The sequence below is a fragment of the Herpailurus yagouaroundi genome, unplaced genomic scaffold (genome assembly GCF_014898765.1).
Source record: "Herpailurus yagouaroundi ecotype Mexico unplaced genomic scaffold, PumYag 192, whole genome shotgun sequence".
NCBI classification, from domain to species: domain Eukaryota; kingdom Metazoa; phylum Chordata; class Mammalia; order Carnivora; family Felidae; genus Herpailurus; species Herpailurus yagouaroundi.
Window position 1 is genome coordinate 25,624,875 of NW_024412423.1, and position 26,396 is coordinate 25,651,270.

Here is a 26,396-nt window from a genome sequence, read left to right on the forward strand (position 1 = left end):
AGTGTGGCAATTCTATCTTCAAACTGGCAGCTGACTTAAACCAGCGGGGACAGGGATCCTACATTTGGGTACTGGTATTGGAATCTTCTCTTGTTAGGGGAAAACTTAATCTCTTGCTTTTAAGTTAAAAAAAAGAATATTTTCTTAATATTCATAGTTTTCTACACAAACTTTATAATGTGAAAGAATACCATTAAAAGAGAACAAAGAGAAGAGGGGTACCTGGGTGGCTCGGTCAGTTAAGCGTTCAACTTCGGCCCACTTTGGCTCAGATCATGATCTTGACACTCGTGAGTTCGAACCCCACATCAGGCTCTGGGATACACGCTGAGACCTGGGAGCCTGGAGCCTGCTTAGGATTCTGTTTCTCCCTGCCTCTCTGCCCTTCCCCCACTCACACTCACTCTCTCTCTCTCTCTCTCTCTCTCTCTTGCTCAAACATAAGTTTTAAAAAAAAATTTAGTGGCTCCTGGGTGGCTGAGTCAGTTAAGCACCCAACTTCAGCTCAGGTCATGATCTTACACCTCATGAATTAAAGCCCCACATCAGGCTCTGTGCTAACAGCTCAGAGCCTGGAGCCTGCTTCAGATTCTGGGTCTCATTCTCTCTCTGCCTGTCCCCCATTGTGCTCTCTCTGTCCTTCAAAAATAAATAAACATTAAAAAAAAATTTAATTAAAAAAAAAGAGAACAAGAGAAGAGATGGGGTATAGTGGGTCTTCCACCCACAGAGAAGACATGGAACAGGGGCTGACTGCTTGTTACTGTCAGGCCCATATGGGGTCCATGGTGAAGGGATGGTGAGTGGGAATGAGCCCAACCCCTGGCCACAGGAAGGTCAACCTCGCTCAAGGCACCGAGGCACACAATGCTCACCTCTGCTGGCCTCAGCTTCACCAGTTAAGGGGATTTGCTTTTCCTCACCCTCCCAAACCCAGTTAATATATCTGTAGTGGAATGAAATTTTACCTGTCACCTTCCTACGCCCACTGCTGCTACTACTGCCATCCTGCTACTCATCTTCTCATACCATATACACTCTCCATGCTGGTAGATGTGACTTCACTAAGATGAGTGAAGACATGGAGACTTGGTCTGCATGTTAACACATCCTAATTAGGTCCTCCTTGACACCAAAAAAAGAAAAAAAAGAAAAAAAAAAGAAAAGAAAAAGGCTGATTTGTCTCAGAACTGCTTAACTGAAAAGGATCTGAGGGACCTAAGGCTTCCTCCACTTAAGATAGAAGCTGTCAATAACCTGATGCTGCCCCTCCAAGATACGCCAGGATTCTGGGCCAGCAGCAGAGATGCAAACAAAGAAAAAGAGAATTATGAGGGTAAAAGGAAGAGAGAACTTGCAAAGGTCTCCAAAGTAGCCACTGGAGGAGCTTCTTTGAAGGAGAGGACTCAAATGGAAATATAAAAACTAATTTGTGACATTCTCTGGCTATCACATGAGTTCACAATCTATCTAAAGAGTAAGATTTCTTGCTGGTATAAGCCTGTACCCACAAGCCCTCCCAGACACTAGGGGCATAACCAAGGGACTGCAATTCTGCCTCTTTCTCCTTCTCACTCCCTTAGTTTGTATACAAATTTAAAACTGGAGGAAATGTCAGCCATCCTCTTGTTTCCCACACCTCCCCACCCCAGCCCCACCACCTTATTGTACATTTAAGGAACCTGAGGCCTGGAATAAGGAATACATTTGCTATGAGGCCTAGAAAGAGGGAATACATCTGTTACATGTTCAAAGGACAAGGATCAAGACTTCCTTCCCAGCCCGGCTCTTCCGTCCTTTAAGCTTTTGTCTAATCCAAGTGTAAGTAAGGAGGCCTGGGTTTTAATCTCTATTCTCCTCACTCTTGTCTGTGATAATGAAGAGTGCAACTATCTCTGCCGTGTGCCTCAATTTGTTGAGGCCCAAACATGTAATGTGAAGTTGGATCCTAAATAATCAAATGCTCCCAGTACTGGTATTTTTAAAAAATAGTCCAATAAGGATTACTTATTTGGCATTAACTGCACTTTATTTTACAATATTATGGGGCGCCTGGGTGGCTCAGTCAGTTGAGCATCCGACTTCGGCTCAGGTCAGGATCTCGCAGTGAGTTCGAACCCCGTGTCGGGCTCTGTGCTGACAGCTCGGAGCCTGGAGCCTGCCTCGGATTCTGTGTCTCCCCCTCTCTCTGCCCCTCCCCTGCTCATGCTCAGTCTCTAGCTCTCAATAATGAATAAACTTAAAAAAATTTTTTTTAAATTATTTTACTATATTATTTATTATCATTACCCCATGTTTATTTTAAGAGCTTGTGGAAGAAGTGACTCCCTTCAAGGTCATCCTGTAGGCTTATACAAACTCCCTGGGAAGAATATCACATACCTTGTCTTCCTTTGAACTCTCCACTTCTGTCCCCTCCTTGAATTTTGCCAGTGCACTCTTGAGGTCCTGAGATGTGTAGGTGTTGGCATTTATGTCCAGCCTGTCCAAAAAGAAGGTGAAAGTTAGAAAGGAGGCACCATTTTTCCCAAGAAAGAAACTTCACTAGGTGGCTGGTACTCCCAAACAAGGTAAGCCATGGCCAGCTCGAACTCAGAGTGCACTACCCTAGCTTTGCCTTCGGTCAGCCACAAGTCTAAGAGGTAATCTTACCTTAAAGCTAGAAGAAAGGGGTCATTTTATTAAAGCTGAAGAAGGGGTCATTTTATTAAAGAGGATGAAATGGCATGGGGCAGACAAAGGCCCACCATGGACAGACCACTCTCAGCCAGCTACTTAGGCAGAAATAAGTCTGGAATGTCTGTGCAGTGCTGTTCTGTCAGCATGTGCCAGGGCTGGACCTCCTGGAAGATAGTGGGCACAGATAAGGGGAATAACATGCACCCAATTTATATTCTTCTAATAAACGGATCAATGGGGACCTGAGACCCCCCTGCATGTGTCTGGTCTGATTTTACAAGGCAGCCTTTCTTCACAAAAACAGTTTAGATAAATTCACACCTTTAAAACCAACTCCTGGGCCCAGAGTTGATGCAGGATGTATGTGCCAACCTGACAAAGGAATGAATTTGAAATACCAAGGACTAGAAGCAAAGCCAACCATGTTCCACAGTCAGCCTCTAAGGAGAGGGAGGAAAGGAACCAATGTGGATGTAATCTCAGGAACCTGGCAAAGACTAGAGTGGCATCCTCCCAAAACCCCCTGGAGCTGATTGAAGCCACAACCATTCTTCTTAATTGGAGAGGAGGCATTCATGCGTTGGGGGGTGGGCTTTACCACCAACAATAATTTTAGGTCAGTGAACAGAGAGATCAGACCAAGAGTGACATGGACAAAGGGAAGTGTGGAATGTAGTGTCTGTGCTTGACAAGACGGTTGGGGAGAGAGGGGTTAAGGATAACCCGGGAGATTACAAAGATGAGGAAGTAAGGGGTTACTGGACTACTCTGGGCAATATAAGCACATCAGTCTAACAGTCAAGATCCTAGCAGACATCAGCTCTCATTAGAGGCATGTGCTTAGGGCTTTGCTCATTTCTCATTTCATCTTTGATTCATCTTAGAAACCCCCTAGAACTCTGAGAAAAACACTTGCCTTCTCTAAACCTCAATCCTCATAAACTAATAATCGCTAATCACTCCCATTTACTGAGCACTTAAGCATGTGTCAGTCGCTATTTTAATCCTTTAGAAGTAATATTTCATTCAAATGATTACCACAATCCTACAAGGTAGGGAAGAGAATCCCTGTCCCAGAAAAGCATCACCCACTGCCAGCAGCATGTAGATTCCACTGCCCTGCTCTTTACCCCTAAGAGAGAGCTAAGTATTTAGGGGCACAGCTTGAACAGATTATGACCTCCCTCCTCCAATACTTGGTCTGGACAAATCCCATCATGTCTCATATCTCCATTTATTGCCTTAAATGCCACTCTTCCAGGCCACTCACCATCACTCATTTTAGCCCCTACTACACACACACAAGTGTGCACATGTGTGTCTGCACACACAGACAGAAAACCATCTTCAGCTGGTATTTTCACTTCATTCTTCACTGAGAAAAATAGATGTTATCATCAAGAACTCCTTCATATTCCCCTCATAAGCTCTATACACTAACCTGCACCAAATCTAGATTCTCTGCTTTCCCTTCTAAGACCATGAATGACAGTGAACCTGCTCCTATTAAACTTAAGTTCCAGATCCCACTTTCCTTTGCAAAAGCTTTAACCCCCATCATTATACTGTTCCCTGTCTGCATCATCAATTTCTCCCTTTGGTTGGATTATTCCCTTGAGTATATGAATACTCTTCTGACTAACTATGATCTCTAATTATCAAACCATTCCCCTGATCTCCTTCAGAGTAAAACTTTATGAACAAATTGTCTTAACTCACTCTTCTCATCTTCATGACTGCTATTGACACTGCCATTTGCTCTAATCCAGATCCCTTTACCGTTCCCTACTAATACTTCTCATCAAAATTACTAATAATTAACAACTGGATCCAATGGACTCTTCACTAATGTCATGTTCCTCAACCACTCAGCATCATTTACATAGTTCACCTCTCCCTCCTTGAAACCCTCTTCTTTCTGGCTTCTTGTTACCACATTCTGCGGTTTCTTCCCCTTCCTCCCTCCTTCCCTAACTCTTGTGCTGGTTCCTCATCTCCTACCTGAACCCTATATACTGGAATGCCTTGGAGTTCAATCCTAGACAATCTTCTCTACCTCTGCACTATCCCCTAGTTCTTTATCCATTAGGCAATGATGCCCAAACTTACATCTTTGACCCAATCCTCTCCCCTGAGTGACAGCCAGGCTCTTGTATAACTAACTGATAAATCTTAGATCTGGGATGTTTATCAGGCACCTCAAACTTATTACATCTAAAACATGGGTCTTGATGTTTCTCCCCATAAATTTGTTCCTCTCCCAATCTTTTCTATTTCAATAAATGGTACTTCTGAGCACCTAGTTGTGTCAAATCACAAAATGAGGCTTTATCTCAGATTCCGCCACACCACCTTCCATCAACCCCTAAATCTAAATCTAAAGCAAGTCCTATTGGCACTACCCTCAAATTAAATCTCCAAACCCATCCGCTCTCCATCATGACACTCTAGACTCATTCACCAGTATGTCTACCTGATCTTCAGAAATGACATCCTAATTGTCTCTGCAATTCTTTTGTCCACTCTGAATCTATCCCCCATACACACAGCAAGTAGAGTGATCTTGCCAAAATTACATTAAACCACTCTCCCACCCCAAATCCTCCACTGGCTTTCTATCACAATTCTAGTTAAATCAAGACTAGTCAACATGCATCTCAAAACTCCACATGATCTGGCTCCTCTTATCTCTCCCAAATCATCTATTAGTCTTCTTCCTTCGCCTACTCTCTAGTCACCCTAATCACTTTCTTGTTTCTCAACTTGATAAAGTCTTTCCTTGACAAAGCTAGGGACTCTTCTTGTTGCCTCTGCCTGAGATCCTCTAACCTTAAATGTATAAAATTAACTCTTTGTATGACTAAATCCCCATCATTCTTCAGGTCTAAGCTCAAGTATCACTTTAATGAGGTCTTCCAAACCATCCTATCTAAACTGGCCTTCCCAAGGGACTGACTGACTTTTTTATTTCTCTACCCTACTATTTACCACTATCTGTAATTACTTTATGTGCCTTTTTATTTTTCAGTTTATCTTCCTGTCATGTCCATAAGGCTGGTATCCTGTTTTGTTTAGTACTATATCTCCAATACCTAGCACATAGGCACTCAATAAGTCTTTTGTGAAATGAATGAATGGAGCAAGGAAATGGCCCTGTCTTTGGACCACATCCTTAACTACAATGTCATACTGTACCACAGTAGATACTCAACCCAAGATGAGACAACCTGGATATACTCTGTCGGTCATCACTACAAAGAAGACAGTTGCTCCAGGGCAAAAAAAGAGATACAATGTTGAGATACTGACATGGGATATGGACTAAAACCAGTGGAGATAACAATGCCTAACACATAAATAGCAAGACAACACCCTGCTGCTAGGAACCAAATATACCATGAAGTCAGGCAGTGCCAAGAGAGGCCTCTGAAAGAAGTCAGAGTCAATGCCTTGTCCCAGGCTTTACAGTCCAGAGGCATTACAGCTCTAGGTAGCAGGATGTCTAGTCACACAGCCAGCAGGACTAGTGGAGAGATTGCCATGGATTAGTCTGAAAGGACTATCCCCATCTTTCCTTAGCCAGTGATACCTAAAACTCTGTGATCACCAACATCTTTGACAATCTAATGGAAACCTGTGGGTGTTGTCCATCTTGTTCCCCAAATCAGAATAACCAGATATGCAAAATACTGTACCAACTGCAGAAATTAGCCCTGCACTTTGGCTTCTGTTCCTGTTCTAGTACCTAAGAGCCAGGAAGACACTGTGAAATGAATCAGGAGGAGCCTGAGGTAAGGTCCACCACAGGAAGAAGTCACCACCAAAGGCAGCCAGAGACTCACTGAGCTCAAGCAGTGAAACCTACACCACCTTGTCAATGCCTTTGGGTTGCTGTTCAGACAGGTTTGCCACTAGTAACAAATGCTGAGAAGGAAGAAGGTATGTCCAATATACCCTGGAGACCACTCCAGAGCAGAACCCTCAGAAACATTTCAAAGGAGAAAAGTAAAGAGGGAAGAGTGAGGACAAATATCTCTCTTTTATGGTGCATCTATTACAGACCACGTGAATGACTCTGCTTTCTATTCTAAAAAGACAGGAGCAACTGATAAAGCATTAAGTGTTCCCAGTAAAGACCTATGATCAGATACTGGAAAAATAACTTCCCACAGTATTAAAACCAACAAACAAATATTCCAAATTAGTCAAGATCCTAATTCAATATCCTTAAACCAAGAATAAAGTAAGCTTTTTATTTAGAAAATGAGACTTGGGGGGCGCCTGGGTGGCGCAGTCGGTTAAGCGTCCGACTTCAGCCAGGTCACGATCTCGCGGTCCGTGAGTTCGAGCCCCGCGTCAGGCTCTGGGCTGATGGCTCAGAGCCTGGAGCCTGTTTCCGATTCTGTGTCTCCCTCTCTCTCTGCCCCTCCCCCGTTCATGCTCTGTCTCTCTCTGTCGCAAAAATAAATAAACGTTGAAAAAAAAAATTAGAAAATGAGACTTGGCATAGATGTGAGGAAAGGCTTCCTGAAGTTCTCTGACACACTGAAATATGTGCATATATGTTTGCTAGGGAATGAGGGGGGTTGGCAGGGGTTACAACAATGAAATTTGATTATTTGATGGCTGTGAGAAATGAATTATCATATGGCCTTCAGATATAGGCCTATCAAGAGAGATGGGGGGGAAATAAAGATCCTTCTCAGTTTGGAGTGACGGTAAAGAGGTCAAATATCTTCCTTCTTTTTTTAAGTTTATTTATTTTGAGTGAGGGGGGAGAGAGAGAGAATCCCAAGCAGGCTCTGCATCGGCAGCATGGAGCCCGACACGGGGCTGGATCCCATGAATTGTGAGATCATGAGCAGAGCCAAAACCGAGAGTCGAATGCTCCAACAACTGGGCCACCCCTGAGGACAAATATTTTCATATATTATTACAATGTAGTCCAATTTTCTAACAGTAAAAACTGCCCAAATTGGAACAGGCTGCTCTGCGGGACTGTGGGTGCCACATAACCGAAAGTGCATATGGACAGGCTAAATAACCTTTTGTTGAGTACATCAAGGAAAACACTCAGGTAAAGTCTCTAAACTCCCTTTCTACCTTAGATCTAACTGCAAAATACTGTTAAAATAATGAAAATTCAAGGATTAACATTAGCCTTGCTCAATCCATTATTTCTTATCAATACTTACATGTATTAGAACAGGGGCAGCAAACTCTGTTATGACCCCATAATATTTTAGGCTTTGTGGGCCTTACTGACAGCAATTGTCCCAACTACTGAACCCTGCCAGATTAGCAGAAAAGTGGCCATAGATCATACATAAATGAATAAGCATAGCTGTGTTCCAATAAAACTTTACTTATGGACATTAAAATCTCTAAGAGTCATGAAGTATCATTCTTTTACTTTTTCATCCATTAAAAAATGATAAAAACAACTTACCCTGTAGGCTGTTACAAAGACATGTAGCAGTACCAATATGGCCCACAGATCACAATTTGCTGTCCCTGTCTTAGAAACCTCATAACTGGTATTTATAACTGTTGAAATTACCCAATTCTAGCAGCCCCTGTAACCCCATGCCTCCTCCTCCTTCCTCATGTAAAAAAGAACATGCAAATAAAACTTGTTATTTCAAGGCAAAGAACAGAAAAACAGGGACAAATTGTCCAAAATCAAATAATCTTATCTGGTTATTAAAAGTAAGGCAATCTCTTAACATTGGAGAACTTTTATACTATAAGAAAGCCTGTTTTAATATGGACTAACAAGAGGAAAAGTTAGTATGAATTAAAGACTTTAAAATGCAATTTTATTGTTCACCAAGGAAGTATTACTGCAAAGCAGAAGGCCTAACAGGCCTGTTTTAATGAATAGATGACTCATCTGTAATCAGCGCATTAATTGTTGGGATTCAAATGGGTGCTCTTAAAGTACTGGGAAAAATAGCTTCATTTTTAAAGCAGGTTAAGCATTCCCCCTACAGCCTTTTCTAAAGTATCAATTTGCTTTGCAAACTATTTCTTTCCAAAGATCTACAAGTAAACTTCCACAAAACCCTGACAGATTTATCACAAATTCTACGCTACGAAATTTCAAAATTTTTTAAAAGCCACATGAATTTGGGTAAGAAACATTACATTGTCATTACTTTCAGTATTACAAAATCAGTGCTGTCCGCCTCCCAGTCCCTAGGGTTGTTACTATACCTTTTGCTTTTTTTCAATGCTTTCAAATTACTTTGGAACTTGTCCTCTTCTTGGAGTTTCACTTCTCTTGCCCCAGTCTGGAGATTCAGCCGTACATGGGATCCTACAGGGACAGCCTGACCTAAAAACCAAGAACAAAGAGGGCTCGTAAGGTATATGGTCCTTGAAGGGACACTGCAATGAAAAGGCTGGCTAACAAGCCAACATGATTTATTAATTCATGAAGACCAGACCCTGCTGTGTTCCATTACCTGAATCCATCCATGTAACACACATATACCACACACATATCAAATTAAGGTAATGAGGCAAATGGGCAAGGGCTTCTATACTTCAAAGCAAAGACCGAAAACCCCAGTTAGAACCTACATCTTTAAGCTAATCTGTTTTCTTTAAACTGAGCTATAATAAGCCTTTTTGTTATGGGCAGGTGAATGGTAAATACCTAATCACCCTTAAGGATATGGCCACATCACTGCATCTTCCAAGACATCCTCCTTACCTCTCCCCTGACAGTCCCAGAAAACTCCAGAGAGCTTGCTGTTCCAGCAAGCTTACACCTCACCATCCTGCTCTCTTTATAATCAGGCTCCTTCTATAAGGCTCTCTCCTTGATGAGCACAGGGACTATATCTCCTATTTTATTTCCCAAGACCCGAGACCAGGGCTTCATTGGAAGGCAGGAAGACAGAGCAAGTCAAGGAGGTAAGGACTGGAATCAAAAAAAACTAAAAACCTATGCCCACCCATCTCAGGAGAGTTGATCCACTACCTGAAAAAACAATATGAATGGACGGGCTACTCATACACATTGTACAAAATTACTCAAAGATAGGTGAAAGGGAGATAAAGGCACTACAAAAAAGAGAACTACAGGCCAATATCTGATGGACACAAATGCAAACATTTTTTGTTTTGTTTCAAAGGTGGAGTTCAGGAATCTACATTTAAAAAAAATTTTTTTTTAGACAGAGTGAGAATGAGAACACACTAGCAGGGGAGAGGGGCAAAAGAAGAGAGACAAAGAATCATAAGCAGGCTCCACACTCAGTGTGGAGTCTGACACAAGGCTCAATCCCACAACCCTGGGATCATAACCAGAGCTGAAATCAAGTTGGACGCTCAACCTACTGAGCCGCCCAGGCACCCCCAAAAATTTTTCACAAAATATTAGCAAACCAAATCCAACAATTTTTTTTAATTTTTTTAAAGTTTATTTATTTTGAGAGAGAGAGAGAGAGAGAGAGAGAGAGAGAGAGAGAGAGAGAGAGGGAGAGGAAGATATAGCTGTCAGCGCAGAGCCTGATGCAGGGCTAGAACCCATGAACCATGAGACCATGACCAGAGCCAAAATCAAGAGTCAGACGCTTAAATGACTGAGCCACCGAGGCACCACGAAATCCAACAATACATTAAAAAAATCATTCACCATGATCAAGTGTGATTTATTCCTGGGATACAAGGGTGATTTCATATTTGCAAATCAATCAACATGATATGTCACATCAACAAAAGAAAGCATAAAAACCATATGCTCATTTAAGAGATGCAAAAAAACCTTGACAAAGCAAAACATCCATTCATGATAAAAACACTCAACAAAGTAGGTTTAGGAGAACACACCTTAGCATAATAAATGCCATCTATGAAAAACCCATAGAGAGCATCATACTCAACGGGAAAAACCTGAGAGCTTTTCTCCTAAGATCAGGAACAAGACAAGACTATCCACTCTTGCCACTTTTATTCAACATCATACTGGAAGTCCGAGCCACAGCAATTAGATAATAAAAAAGAAAAAAAGGCATCCAAACCAGTAAAGAAGAAGTAAAATTTCTATTTGCAGATGACATGATACTATATACAGAAAACCCTAAAGACTACACCAAAAAATGACTAGAAATGATAAACGAATTCAGTAAAGTCATAGGATACAAAATCAATATATAGAAATCTGATGTATTTCTATACTAATACTATATATTAGTGTATATATACTATATACTAATCATGAAGTAGCAGAAAGAGAAATTAAGAAAACATTCCCATTCACAATTATACAAAAAATAATAAAAATATCTAGGAATAAATTTAACCAAAGAGGTGAAAGACCTATACTCTAAGAACTGTAATACATAAATGCAAAGATACTCCATGGTCATAGATTGTGAGAACAAATATTATTAAACTGCATACTACTCAAAGCAATTTACACATTTACTACAATCCCTAACAAAACACCAATAGTATTTTTCACAGAACTACAATAAATAATCCTAAAATTTGTATGGAACCACAAAGACTCCAAATAGCCAAGGCAATCCTGAAAAATAAGAACAAAACTGGATGTATCATAATACCAGATTTCAAGATCTACTACAAAACTGTAGTAATCAAAACAGTATAGTACCAGCACAAAATAAGACACATAGATTAATGGAATAGAATAGTGAGTTCAGACATAAACCTACAATTACATGTTCAATTAATCTACAACAAAGGAGTAAAAAAAAAAAAAAATGCAATGGCAAAAAAAAAAAAAAGCCTCTTCAACAAAAGGTGATGTGAATACTGGACAGCTACAAGTAAGAGAATGAAACTGGACACTTTCTTACACCATACACAGAAATGAATTCAAAATGAATTAAGGACCTAAGTGTGAGACCTGAAGCCATAAAAATCCTAGAAGAAAGCACAGGCAGCAATTTTCTGACATCAACTATAGCAACATTTTTCTAGATATGTCTCCTGAGGCAAGGGAAACAGAAGTAAATTATTGGGATTACATCAAAATAAAAAGCTTCTGCACAATGAAGGAAACCATCAACAAAACAAAATGACAACCTACTGAATGGGAGAAGATATCTGCAAGTGATACATCTGATAAGAGGTTAGTATCCAAAATATATAAAGATCTTATACAACCCAACACCAAAAAACCAATCCAATTGAAAAATGGGCAGAAGACATGAACAGACATTTCACGAAAGAAGACATACAGACGGCCAAAAGACTCATGAAAAGATGCTCAACATCACTCATCATCAGGGAGATGCAAATCATCACCTCACACCTGTCAAAATGGCTAAATCAAAAACACAAGAAACAACTATTGGTAAGGATACGGAGAAAAATGCACCTCATACCCTACTAGTGGAAATGCAAAGTGGTAACCCCTGCACCAAGAGAAAACAGTACGGAGGTTTCTCAAAAATTAACAATAGAATTACCATATAATACAAAAATCCCACTATTGGGTATTTCCACAAAGAATACAAAAACCCTAATTTGAAAAGACATATGCATCCCCATGTTTACTGCAGCATTATTTACAATAGCCAAAATATGAAAGTAATCTGAGTGTCTAACAACAGATGAATGGATAAAAAAGATGCGATATAGAGGTGCCTGGGTGGCTCAGTAAGTTAAGCGTCTGACTTCAGGTCAGATCATGATGTCACAGTTTGTGAGTTTGAGCCCTGCATCAGGCTCCCTGCTAACCGCGAGGAGACTGCTTGGGATTCCCTCTTTCCCTCTCTCTCTCTGCCCCTCCCCCATTCATTCTCCCTCTCTCCTTCTCTCCCACCCCTCAAAAACAAACAAACATGAAAAAAAAAACTTTAAAAAATGTGGTGTATATATACAATAGAATATTACTAAGATACAGAAAAGAATGAAATCTTTCGATTTGCAACAACATGGATGGATCTAGAGGGTATAACACTAGGTGAAATAAATCAGTCAGAGAAAGACAAATACCATAGGCTTTTACTCATATGTGCAACTTAAGAAACAAAACAAGCAGAAGACCAAAAACCAGACTCTGACAACAAACTCAGGGTTACCAGAGGGGGTTGGGTGGGATGATGGGCAAAATATGTGAAAGGGATTAAGAGTACACTTATCATGATGAGCACTGAGTAAATATATAGAATTGCTGAATCACTATATTGTATACCTCAGAGTAATATAACACTGTATATTATTTATGCTGGAAATAAGAATTTTTAAAAAGGTTGGTTAAAAATAAAGTGTGCAAGATCACACACTACATGTGGAATGTTACATTTATCCATTCATTCGTACAACTGACATTTACCAAGCAACTACTATCTCCCAGGCCACTATGGTAGATTCTAAAATTACAAAAAGGAATAGTAATGGCCACAGGGATAGAAAATTTTAGGGAAAGCATTCTTCAAGATACTGGAATCCTAGAAGAAATGGTGCTCTGACACCTCAACTTTGACTCTCCTTTCTCCTGGCAGACGATGGCATGGCCTTGCTGATGCTGAATTTGATTCAACGATCTAAAAAGGATGACAATCTAAAAAAATTCCTTTAAGGGAACCATATAGCACAAGTTCTTTCAGAATGATCAGGTAAACCTGAAGTATAAAAGGCTAATGATATAGCAAGAATTCAAGTTTTCTCCATTCCGGCAGAACCACAGTGAACTCCACCAACCACTGTGCCTCCATCAGATAACAAAGGAGCCAGGGAAACACCATGCCAAGACATTCTGTTCTATTCCTGCTGCCCCACTTCAATAGGAGTTTCTGTATATTTGTCTAAAAAAATTAATGGGAACTTAAATACATGAGTGTATGCGCATAATGATTTCTTGCTAACCTTAAAACCATCCAAAATGCTTCAAGGTTAAAACAAATATATCCAAAGTAGAGTGGGGAAAACTTTCTCTGGGGAGGCTTCTTGAATAAGGTTAAACCAGGGGTTAAACGAGGCAAAAAGTGAGACCCAGACTGGGAAAACAGGGAATCCAAAATAGATGGAGCTGTGTGTGCAAAGACTCAGACACACAAACTGACAGGCTACATTCAGGAGGCCAGGAACAAAAGAAGCAGGGAGGATTGAAAAGGCTGTGAAGGCAGCCAAAGAGAAGGTGAGGCCAGTTAGTGGCAAGAACAACAAGGAACTAGCAACTTCTATCCTATTCCTACCATCATGGGGTATGAAATAACTTTGTAGCATTAATCTCTGAATGTTTGGAGGGGAGAGGGTGTCTCACCTGGAGAAATTCCAAAATGATGAAACAACAGAAAATCTTCCTGGGCAGAAAGTTAAAGCAGATCATCCCTGATAATCCCTTTACATCACCATCCCCCATACCCATTGTGTCTCCAAAACCTAGTGATTTTTCCTGCTGACTGTTTCTTTTTCTGAGAGAGAGAGAAAGAGGGAGAGAGAATAGCCCAAGTGCTCTATGAGCTGACAGCACAGAGCCCAATATGAGGCTCGAACTCATGGACCATGAGATCACGACCGAAGCCAAAGTCAGATGCTGAACCAACTGAGCCACCCAGGCATCCCTCCTGCTGTCTCTTCAATTCATGCTGTCCTCCTCACCACTGCTCTTGTCCAAACCATCACCATCTCTCTTCAGGACATTGCCATAGTGTTCCAGCTGCCCTTCCCTCTACTCTTAGCTCCCAGTCCAACTGTTCTTTACAAAGAATGGTATTTTTCCCCCAAATACAAATCTATGTCATTCCCCTGCTTCAAACCTTTTAATGGCCTACTACTCTCCAAAGAAAGATGAAAGTCTTCACACTGCTCAATGAGGCCGTCTGGTATCTAGCTCCTGCCTGCCTCTTCTGTCTCGTCCACTCTCCCTTCTTGAGGCCACGCTGACCCTTTTCCATTCCATGAAAAAAACCACGTTCATTCCTACCATGAGGCCATTCCACTTGCTGTTTGCTTTGCTCTTTCCAACCCCAGCCTCCATCTCCTGATCTTTCCAATCTCAGCTAACAGTCACTTCCTCTGAGAGGCATCCTCTATTTCCCCAAACCAGATCTGGCTGCTCCCTAAATTCTTTCACAGTACCATGAAACTTTTCTTTATAGCAATTACCACAACTAGTGGTTATAGTTTAGTTTAGTTTTTTTATTCATCTGGTAAAAATAAATAGTCCCCATTTTATCCCCAGGGCCTATCATATGGCCTAGTATTAAATCCTCAATAATTAAAATTAGAAATTAAAAAGAGAAAATCCTAGCTGATCTAGATGTGAATGGAAAGGCCAACAAATATTTTCAGTAGGGCAAGTAGATTCCTAATAATTAGTCATGTTAATCTTTTTTTTTTAGTAGTAGTAGTAGTAATGCTAGTAATAAAAATAGTAACAGTAGCATTTTCAATTTTCAGACTTTTGATCAAAATTAGAAATGAACAAGAAAAAAAGAACATGACTAAATGTTTCAAAACATAACAGGTTATATATACTATGTTAAGGTGGCCAAAGAATAAACTAGAATCTTGTGTGAACCAATTTCTTTTATTTGGGGAAAATTCCAAAATTACTCCCTTCACATAAGCCACCACAGGGGGCAAGAACAACCACAATAGCATTAACTTAAAATACAGGTTATGCTCATTTAAGATACACAAAACCAGCAATGGCAGCAACAGTGGCAGAGGCAGCAGAAAATAAGAGTATTTTAAATGTTTCCACCCCCCTGGGGAAAAGGCCAAGTTAGAGTGCAATCTGACCTGCATCATTTTAGGGCCTCTACAAAGGGACCAGGACACTCAGAAAGAGCAGAGGCAAAAAGTTACAAGATACACCCAGGTAAAGAGTCAGGGATTGAAATGTGGAGAGCAAGGGGACTGGCCAAAAATACCATATGGATCCTGAAAGGCCAACAAGCCTGCAAAGCCTACAGCGTCTATTTCCCTACCATTGGCTCTCTGGGGACAAACCGCAGCCTGAAGAAACTATATCAAGAAGAAACTCTGTCCAAATTAAGTAAGGCCATATCACACTTGAATTTTGACTCTCACTGGGAATCTGTCACTGACTTTAATCACAAACCAAGACCCAGATAACAACTCCTGCTTTTCCAAGGGTGGAAAATCTATAGTAGATTGCATTATTGTTACCAATTTTCTTCCTTCTTGCCTGTATCCACACCCTGTATCATGTGACCTTGCAGTCCCTCCTCCTAGTGGTTAAGTTTCCCACCCCGTGACTTTGAACGCGGTTTATGACGTGCTTTGGCCAAGGGGATGTTAGCAAATGTGCCACAGAGATTTGAAATGTGCTTTATGTTTTCCCTGTCTCTTGGAATTCTACCATCATCAGGAGAAATGTTCGCTAGCATTCTGAACCGAAAAAGATGAGAGACCCATGGAGCAAATATGGACCCAAATTGCAGACCAAAGCTAAGCCCAGCTCAATGTAGCCATGGTCAACCAGGTCTAGCTGATCTGTAGAAACTTGAGCAAGAATACAAAACTGGATTTCTTTCCTAGTTTTTTACTCTCAACTACATTTAAACTTACACAAAAGCTGCAAAAATAATCATTTCCATACATTGCTCACACGGCCTTTCTCAATATTAATATGTTACACAGTCAGAGACAATTATCAGAACTGGGAAATTAGTAACATTAACCAAACTGTAAAGATCCTTCTTCAAGCCTTACCAGTGTTTCCACTATGTCTTTTTTTGTTCCAGGATCCTATATGGCCTTTGGTTGTTATTTCTCCCTAGTTTCCTATCGTCTGCAACAATTGTTCAACCTTTCCGTGTCTTTCATGATCCTGACACCATCAAGGAATACTGATCAGTTTTTCAGGACTGTCTGGTGTCTTCTCATGATTAAACTGAGGTCATGCATCCTTGACAGAATCACCAAAGAAATGATGCAATGTTCTTCCTAGCACATCATATCACAAAGTGTATGGTGTTAATATGTCTTATGACTGTTGATGTTGGCCTTGATCAACTAATAAAAGTAGTATCTACTGAGCTTTTCCATGATAGTAAACAAAAATCATAGCAAACTACCAAACTGAGAAAAACAGCTTGGCAGTTTCTCAACAACTTAAACAAAGAGTTACCATATGAACCCAGCAACTCCACATCTAGGTATATACGCAAGAAAACTTAAAAGCATATGTTCACCAAAAACTTGTACATGAATGCTCATTGCAGCATTATTTATAATAGCTACAATGTGGAAACAACACAAATGTTCACCAACTGATGAATGAATAAAGAAAATGTGGTATGTACAAATAGTGGAACACCCAAAAAATGAAATACTGACATATACAACGTGGATTAACCTAGAACACATTATGCTAAGTTAAAGAAGACAGATATAAAGCGTCACATATCATACAGTTCTTTTTAAATGAAATTCCAGAAAAGGCCAATCAAAAAACACAGATTATTGGTTGTCAGGAGCCAGGGGGAAGAAGGAAAGGGAAATGACTGCTAATGGAAATGAGGTTTCTTTCTGGGTGATGAAAATGTTCTGGAATTAGACAGTGGTGATGGTTGCACAGTACTGTGTATATACTAAAACCCACTGAATTGCTTAAAAAAAATTATAAGGGAAATACTTTGAGATTATACAAATCCCTTTTCTCCTCAAACCACACCATTAAGGGAATCCTTCTGCAACAATTACCACTCTGGTGACAGTCTAATGGCAATTTTCTACTTCCCTCCTTCCTTATACCTTAATTGAAATTTCAAGTACAGTAAGAAGTATGGCATAATGAATACATATATCTACATCACTTAGACTTCACTGTTTCTTTATGCCAGATTTGCTTAAACTTTTTGTACTATGCAATGTTGCAAACAGAAACATCACACACAAAAAAAGAAATATTACAATATGTTCAGTATGCATCTCTAAAAAAATATAAAGAAAATTTGCTACAAATAAAATAGCGAGAGGGAGAAGAAACAAAGCAAAGAAAAGAAAAAGAAAGAAAGAAAAAGCAACTTCCTTACAAGGAAAAACTGTCAGTCCTCCATCTATTTAATTATTTACTTAGACCAGTATGGTCTTGTGGATATTTTATTCTGTGAGTTGTAATTCAATTCTATATTATTTATTTTGTTGCCCAGTTATTTCATCTTGGCCAACTAGCAATTCTTTCAGGTTGGCTCTTGTATTCCTTAAACAAGTTCTTTCCCCCATCATTTTCTCTTTCAACTATTTCCTTACTTTCTGGTTTCAGAAGATGTCCCAAGTTCATCTTGTCTTTTCCTTCCCCTCCCCTAGAATCAACTACTTCTCAAGGAACCGTTGTTTCTTTTACTGAAGAGTAGTATTTAGAAACCAAGATCTGGGTCATAGTTATGCTCATTACAACTAAGGTTATCATAGCTTTTAGACCCTGTCAATGGAAAGAACTAAGAAATTTGTGTATGTGTATACATTTATATATATGCTCATATACACATCCCTATTTCTTTGTCTATGTGTATATTTATTTAAAACTTCAAGTTTATAATGACATCTCACATTTCAATCTAACACCACAGAGTTCATTTGTCTTCTCCCTTTCCTTACTTGTAACTTCTTTCTCCAACAGAGAGAAACTTGGCTCTTACTATCTGCAATATATTTATTGTTCAATTCTAACATAAATATACTTTCAAAATTGCTAGCCCATACCCCTATGAGAAACACATTTACCCAACTAGATTACAGTATTTATGTGAGTTCTTTTATCTATGACTTTACAGTATCTACTCAAGAGATCTTTTCACAAAGTCACTTAGGTTATTTCCTTTCTTCCTCACCCACTGTAATTTCATTATGTTATTAACGTGTAATACTTGGTTCACTTGTTTGTGTCTGTATTCTATTTTGTGGTTCCCACTCATTCACACACTGGTTGGTTTAATTGTTTATTTGGGGCATCTAAAGGATATGTGAACTATTTCTAGAGTTCTAAGACAGAGCTATACAAAAAGAAATTATTGTTGTTTTAAGCCACGTTTTGCGGTGGTTTACTGTGACAATTCATTCCAATGGCCCTGAAACAAGGAATTTAAAAGTGTCCAATACAACGAACAGTTCTTTTTTTTCCCCTGAAATTACATAGTTTTTACCTTTTTAGTGTTTAAATGCCCCTTTATAAAATGAGCAAATGATTATGATGGATGATAATGGGTTGTTTCATGTTAAGCCTCTTAGCAAAGTAAAGAAGCTGGCCTTTTGTGTCTAAAATTTGTTTTTAAAAAAAATTTTTAACGCTTATGTATTTCTGAGAGAAAGAGAGAGAGACACACACAGAGCACAGTGCAGGAGGGGCAGAGAGGAGACACAGAATCTGAAGCAGGCTCCAGGCTCTGAGCAGTCAGCATAGAGCCCCACACGGGGTTTGAATCCGCAAACCATGAAATCATGACCCAAGCCGAAGTCAGACACTTAACCAACTGAGCCACCCAGACACCTCCTCCAAAATTTGCTTTTAAACTTTTTCTTATCCATCAAACACCACAGTCTGAAAACTACCCATGTATTCTACCAACCTTCTCTAGGACATTTGAGAATTATTCCCATTATACACTTTAAATTAGTTTATTTTATGGCATATAATTTGTATCTCAATTAAAATGTTTAAAAAATTCATTTCCTTGGATAAAGCACTACCTTCTCCTTTTGAATCCCAGAATAGCAATTAGTCTATCAGGTACAGTCCAAGGTGACACCAAATACTTCTAGGGGCCAAGACAGAGAGCTAAACACAGAGCCTACACAGCCCCAGGATACTTGAGTATGGTATGAAGAAGAAAATGTGGGCGCCTAGGTGGCTCAGTCGGTTGAGCGTCCCACACTTAACTTCGGTTCAGGTCATGATCCCAGGGTCGTGGGATCAAGCCCTGCACTGGGATTCTCTCTTTCTCTCCCTTGCTCTTCTCCCCGACTCACACTCTCTCTCTAAAATAAAATTTAAGGGGCGCCTGGGTGGCGCAGTCGGTTAAGCGTCCGACTTCAGCCAGGTCACGATCTCGCGGTCCGTGAGTTCGAGCCCCGCGTTGGGCTCTGGGCTGATGGCTCAGAGCCTGGAGCCTGTTTCCGATTCTCTGTCTCCCTCTCTCTCTGCCCCTCCCCCTCTGTCTCTCTCTGTCCCAAAAATAAATAAACGTTGAAAAAAAAATTTTTAAATAAAATTTAAAAAAGAAGAAGAAGAAAATGGACCAAAGAAAGCCTGAGGCCATAAAGGCCTCTTCCTCCACCTGGGCAAGAGGAACCCTGGAAGAAGGACAGGTAACAAACAGTGGACCAAGGGGTAGGAGCCAACAGAAATGTCCACAGGAGGCAGGCAAGTATGAGAGATGAATGAGAAGGGCCATCTACAAAAGACAGTGGTGAGGGCTGAGAAAAATGCTCCCTCTAAAAGCATCAAACTTTAAAATATAAAAGCCAAACAAATTTTATCTCTAAGTGGAATTCAGCCCACAGCCAATTTGTGACTACTGGAAAAGATCTTTCACCTGACAAATTTTGCATGGTCAGTGTTTGTCCCAACTCATCCCAGTTCCTAGTGATGAGAAACTTGCTCTACCTGGACTCACAACGGTAGGGTCCTCCTTGGGTAGTACCCACAGTGAGGATACCATGCAGCCTGGTTGCCCTGCTTCAGCAGAGGCAGGGCCAATGCAGATGGATGCCATGGTGCTCTTGTTTCTGCCTTGCCATTAGATGCCTCAGCAGGTACATGGCTTTGGGAAGGGTGAAAAGTATGGCCTGTCCTCTCTAGGCTTGTGCCTGGAAACCTCTCCCTCCACAGACTTCTAGACTCTTTCAAGTCCTACCTGGATGCAATTACAATGCAGGATAATCAAGGGTTATCCTGACACGGCCTGCTCAGATGAGAGCTGGCCATGCAACCATGAGCCCTCGAACTCCGCTACCCACTCAGCTCTGCTTTTGAAGGCTGGGTGAATTTAGCCATATTCCTTTTTCTTTCTGAATCTTCATGCCCTTCTGTGCCAAATGAAAAGAATCTACTGTGTCTGCTTTCACTAATGTGTTAGATTGTTGTGAAGAACAAATGAGAAAATACTGTGTCAGTGTTCTGAAGAAGTTAAAAGGGCTTCAGGGAACAGCCCCAAAAAGGTAAATGTCAACCAGGATGAAACAAAGACATCTTATTTATCAAGTCCTATGGGTATGTGTCAACAAGAATAAAAATACCAGATTATGCTGAGTTTCTGAGGGGCAAGAACCAATTACTCGTGTCTACAGCTCAGGCTCAACATCAGGCACAGTAGGCTTCCAGAAAGGTCAGTTTGAATGCCAGCCCCCTGCCTTGGCCACCCCCAGAATCTAAGGAGGACTATGGAACAGGAAGCAGTGCCACTCACCTCACTAGGGCCTCCCAGCCCCTAACCAGGGCTGGTCAGAGCTGAGACTTTACAGGCCCAGTTGCCATGACTACGACAGCCCTCTCCTTCTGCTTTTTTATTCAAAGCCCCCAAACAAGTCCTGGCAAGATCCCTGCCTCACACAAATGAGCATCTATCCTGTCTCTCAGGCCAAACTTGAACTGAACCACTAACAAAAAAAAATGTGCACAAACCTCTCTGGAGTGCTGAACCCTGAACCAATGCTTAATGTAAAGGGTAACACAAATAGAAATTTATTTTTTTATGAACAGTGAAACATACAGCAAACCAGTTTGGATTGTAGTTATATTTATGCTTTTTTTAAAAGTACATAATAATGAAAAAATGAGAAAAAAATTAAAATTTTCACTCTTGAGTCACAGAATCCAAGAGAATCCAAGAGTCATCTGGTATGGCTTCCACGCAAGAGTGGAAATCCCTCACCTGCATTAAAGCCCCTTAGAACAAGAGGCTCCACAGTTTTCCTCAGGAAACAGCTACCCTGACAGCTCCCACTACCTTCCAGCACTACCCTCCAAAATATCATCTGCTGGGACCTATGCACGGTCTCCTTCCCAGTCCAGAAGGAGGACAGACAACAGGTGGTCACCAACCGCTACCTACAGAATTCACAAGAGCAGTGTTCTTCAAGGACTAGCAATGCTACTTAGAAGACTTCCTGTGTTACAGTGAGAGAAGTACAGGACAAAGGCTCAAAGTAACCATATGGAGGACACAGTCAGTCTCTTTTCATAACTGGCTTTTCAACAAGCATTTACTCAGGGTTAGGCAAGAGCCTGCTCTTTTCTAAGCATCCTTTCTACCACATCTTACTGCACACCCACTGAGGGCCACTTGCTGTGTGGGCCACTTGCTGTGTTGGCCACTGGGAAGAATACCACATAAATAAGACCAACTGCTGCCATTGAGGAGTAGGAAGTAAATGAAGAAAAGGGGTAGTAACATTCCGACTTCCAAGTCCAGAGAAGACCTTTCAAGCAAGCAAAGAAATGAGCATATTTAGGGTGCTATGAGTAACTCCATTTGAAGCATTTGGAGATCAGCATATAAAACAGGAATACAAGAACCAAGGAGGCTAGTTGAAAAGCAATTGTACTTGTCCCAATCACACATAATAAAGCCTGAACCAGGGGACCGGGTAGCATGAGAAAGTAATAAGGAGTAATATTTTGACCACACAAACTAGGAATCCTATCATGGCTGTCCATCTTCCCTCCCATAAAAGCACCAGCCCTTTAATCATGTGCAGCAACTTTCCCACCAGCCCAGGATACCTGTCAGAGACCTCAAATTTAAAGCCAGGGATGGAGTAAAGCAGAACAGTGGTGAGGGGCAGAGGAGTTACTTTTACCCACAGACACACAATGAGTTTTCCATGTCTGTCTCCTGGGATGCTGATTGCCTCTGTCCTTCTATTTCTACCTTCAATCTTTACCATATTCCTCTTTAGCTTAGACGAAAACCCAGTAAGCGAGACTAATAGATATAGCACAGCCTTTTAATCAGAGCACTTGGGATATTGTATCCATGCTGGAAATCAGGTTTTCAATAACCCTGTTGACTGTTACAGTCTACTAATTCCTGTCATTTCTCTCTTTTTAAAGATATACTCCCACCCAACCCCTACTTTCTCAACTGTACAAAATCTTGAATATATTCAGACTTCAGTCTATTCCCATTGAGCACACATGTGTTGGAGGTGAAGAAGGCCCAAGAAAATTCAAAGAGAAAGGGAATCACCAAGAGGCCAAAGGCCTGGCAGTCAGAAATAAATCACAGTACATCCCAACATTTTTTCCAGTCCTCTAAACCCACCTAATAATTATTAAGTCAAATAAAACTGCATCTGTAAAAGTCTCAGTGTAACTGATATTAACCACAAAAGACTGGCAATGAGCTTCACTCAATAATGAGGTGGGGGGAAAATGCCAAGATGGAAATGAAGGAGTCAAACGTACCCATTTCCCAGAGGCAAGGGGCCTTGGCTCTACTACTGCTCATTTTCTAGAGAGGACCCTTGGGGATTCCAGAGTACATTTCCAACCCAGGCACAATTTCATTAGCAGCTCATTAGCAGGAGTGGCAACCATTTCTGACTCCACTTTTTCATAATATTTATTGGTTAATTGACACTTGGAACACAGGTTGACTGAGAACCAAATGAAAGCGCTAAAACCACTCATTAGTCAAATTTAAAACACAAAGATTATATTCTAAACATACCCTTTGTTCTCATTTATTTTCCTCAAACAGAAGTCATCTTTTAATAAGGGGGTTAAAAAAGCCTAGTGTGAAGATACTGTACTTTAATATTTAATCCTCTTTCCCACCCCATTAATCCCCAGGGCTCCTGACATCATAATTGGCTCTGTTTGTTCTCTTTTACAGCACCTGTTACCTCTAGGACCAAATGTGGCTCTATGAATTATTTCAAAACAAGTATTGGTGACTCCTGACCTCTACAATTTCCCCAAGGCCTGCTGAAAAAGCCCCTCACCTTGGATGCTCCCTCCAGTGGAAAGAGAAGAAATCCACAGGTATGAATGGAACAAAATTCCTAGGGCAAAATTTCTCTCTAGATCAGTTCTAAAGGATGGAATTCTTAAATCTCTCCCTTTTGGTGGGGAGGGGAGAGCAGTGGAGGTGGCATGCAAACCTGAATGGGAAATGAGGCAGATGGAAAAACAGAGTGCAGGGAAGGCAGTCAAGGAAACAACTGGTCCGGAGACCCTCCCCTACCATCGTGGGAGGACCTCCTTTAATCACAGCCAACATGCACAACAACATGAGGTCACCCGAGACTTATTTCACCTAAGTATAATGGCCATCCCAATTTGTTGCCTCTTAACTTAGTATTTGGCATCATCAGTATTAAAAGACCTACTAAGTAGTGCTGTGCTTTGCTTTCTTCACTTCTACTGCTAGGTTCACCAGAAGGAGCTACAAGCCCCTAACATCTAGGTGACCTGGGCAGCTGTCCAGTGCAGTGGTAGAAGGGAGCGGGTGAGGAAGAGGAAGACACAGGTTCCAGTTCCACTACATGATATCTCCTAGAACTTGAGAAAATAACCTCTGTGGCCCATGTACAGAATGGGGCTCAGAGTAGCCACTCCAGAGAGTTCACTGTGAGGAGTAAGAAAGAATATATGTGGGATGCTTAGGGCTGATTCCACAGAGACCTCAATAATGGTGTTTGCCATTATTGGTGGAGCCCTCAATAATGGTGTTTGCCTCAATAATGGTGTTTGCCAGGCACCTAGGGGTGCCTGGGGGGGGCTCAGTCGATTAAGGGTCCAACTCTTTATTTCAGCTCAGGTCATGATCTCACGGTGTGAGTTTAAGCCTCACATCGGGCTTTGGGCTGACAGCACATATGGAGCCTGCTTGAGATGCTCATTCTCTCTCTACAAGAGCTACTTGCACATGCTCTTTCTCTCTCTCAAATAAATAAACTTAAAAAAAAATAATGGTGTTTGCCTGGCTCTTCCCGCTCTGTGCATGGTTTTTCCAGCTATGAGACAGGGACTAGTGCCATGATAGATGGTCACACTGAGTGTTGACAAACTCTTAGAATATATGATTGAGTTCTGTAGAGATGTGTCCATGATTTTTGTAGAATTTTCAAGTCAGATTGCCTCATTAAGGCTACAAAAAGTTAAGTAACAATAAAGGCTTGAGGACATCCAAATTGAGAGGGTAGCAAATGAGCCACTTAAACCAGACCTGTACCACCCATATTACACCCATATTACAGCTTTCCTTGACTGGGGCCACCAGCAGGCTAACCAAATCCATTTAAGACGGGGAGGTCTCTATCCCACTCCCCAAGACATCAGAACAGAAAGCAAAGAAGCTACATCCAGCAGCATAACCTTAGCAAACATGGGGAGGAATGAAATGAGAACAGCTGCCAACCAGCAACAAGGGAGAAGGGTTTTGGGTTTCCCGATAAACTTAACTCAATCACAGGCTTCAGTCTGTTTTGCAACAATGTACCATAAAAGCTTATAAAAGCAGCTGCCCTGGCTCTAGTTCCTCAAGGGACTGTGCTGGCAGGTGCCCACCCAAGCATGGGCGAAGATGCCTGGATGTTTTGGGCCACTGGGCACAAGGCTGGCGCTCCAGCAAATCTGTGTATACTTCAGACAAGCAGCCTGTTCCACACCACCACTCCATCGTCACAGCTGATGCTGGCTCTGGCCGGGCCTCCTCACAATGCTCCCAATCCTGAGCACCTAATGTGAAAGTTGCAACCGTCATTTGATTACATATATTCTACCCACTGTACACGAAAGCTGTGCTTAGAAGTTCTGGCCTAGGTTGAGGCACCTGGGTTACTCAGTTAAGCCTCTGACTTCGGCTCAGGTCATGATCCCATGGTTCATGGGTTCAAGCCTCGCACTGGGCTCTGTGCTGACAGCTTGGAACGGAGCCTGGAACCTGCTTCGAATTCTGTGTCTCCCTCTCCCTTTCTGCCCCTCCCCTGCTAGTATTCTCCCTCTCTCTCTCTCTCTCTCTCTCTCTCTCTCTCTCTCTCTGTCTCTCTCCCAAAAATAAACAAACATTAAAGCAAAAAAATTTTTAAGAAGTTCTGGCCTAGGTACTCCCTCCCACCCTTAAGTGGATTCATTCCCTACTGACTACTTTTGGTGTGAATCCCTTTTGACAGAAATCACCTCCCAAAAAGCCATCTCCAAGACACCCTCTAACACCCTCTTTCTACCTCCCATTTCAAATTTTTAAAGGAAACGGCAAATTCTTCAAAACTCCAGGGATGCCAGTAACCTGAGCTAGAAGCAACCCTAGGAGATCATGAGAGCTAATCTCCACTGAAAAGATAGATGGTCTTGTGCTGTACCTCCTGCTATTGCACATAGGCAAAGAATCACCCAAGGACAACTCTCCTGGCATTTTCCTTCTTAAAAATCTTTAGTGGTTCTTTGCTGCGCTCCAAAGTACCAATACCCCTGCTGGGGTCCAAGCCCCACCTAATCCAGTAAGTCCCCTGCTGATCTCTGCCCCATCTTCCCTCATCCACAGGTACCTCACACTCTAGCCAAACACATTCTATACTTTCCTCTGTCCTTGATATTACCTCCTTCATTGCTTTTAGGCTGTTAAAATCAAATCCTTTTTTTAAAAAATATTTATTTATATTTGAGAGATAGAGACAGAGTGTGAACAGGGGAGGGGCAGAGAGAGAGGGAGACAGAATCCGAAGCAGGCTCCAGACTCTGAGCTGTCAGCACAAAGCCCGATGCAGGGCTCGAACCCAAGAACTGCGAGATCATGACCTGAGCTGAAGCTGGACAC

At 41.3% G+C, this 26,396-nt stretch overlaps 1 protein-coding gene across 2 annotated transcripts in view; it reads right to left on the bottom strand.

The window, feature by feature from the left end:
* The window catches only part of SIL1 (SIL1 nucleotide exchange factor), a 220,499-nt gene that overhangs the window by 89,891 nt on the left and 104,212 nt on the right, over nucleotides 1-26,396 (bottom strand). For both annotated transcript variants that reach the window (XM_040444617.1, XM_040444618.1), the window contains exons 4-5: nucleotides 8,896-9,016; nucleotides 2,383-2,482 (exon numbers count right to left, since the gene is read on the bottom strand). In XM_040444617.1, coding sequence (XP_040300551.1) covers nucleotides 2,383-2,482; nucleotides 8,896-9,016 — 221 coding nt within the window. The remainder of the gene's footprint in view (nucleotides 1-2,382; nucleotides 2,483-8,895; nucleotides 9,017-26,396) is intronic.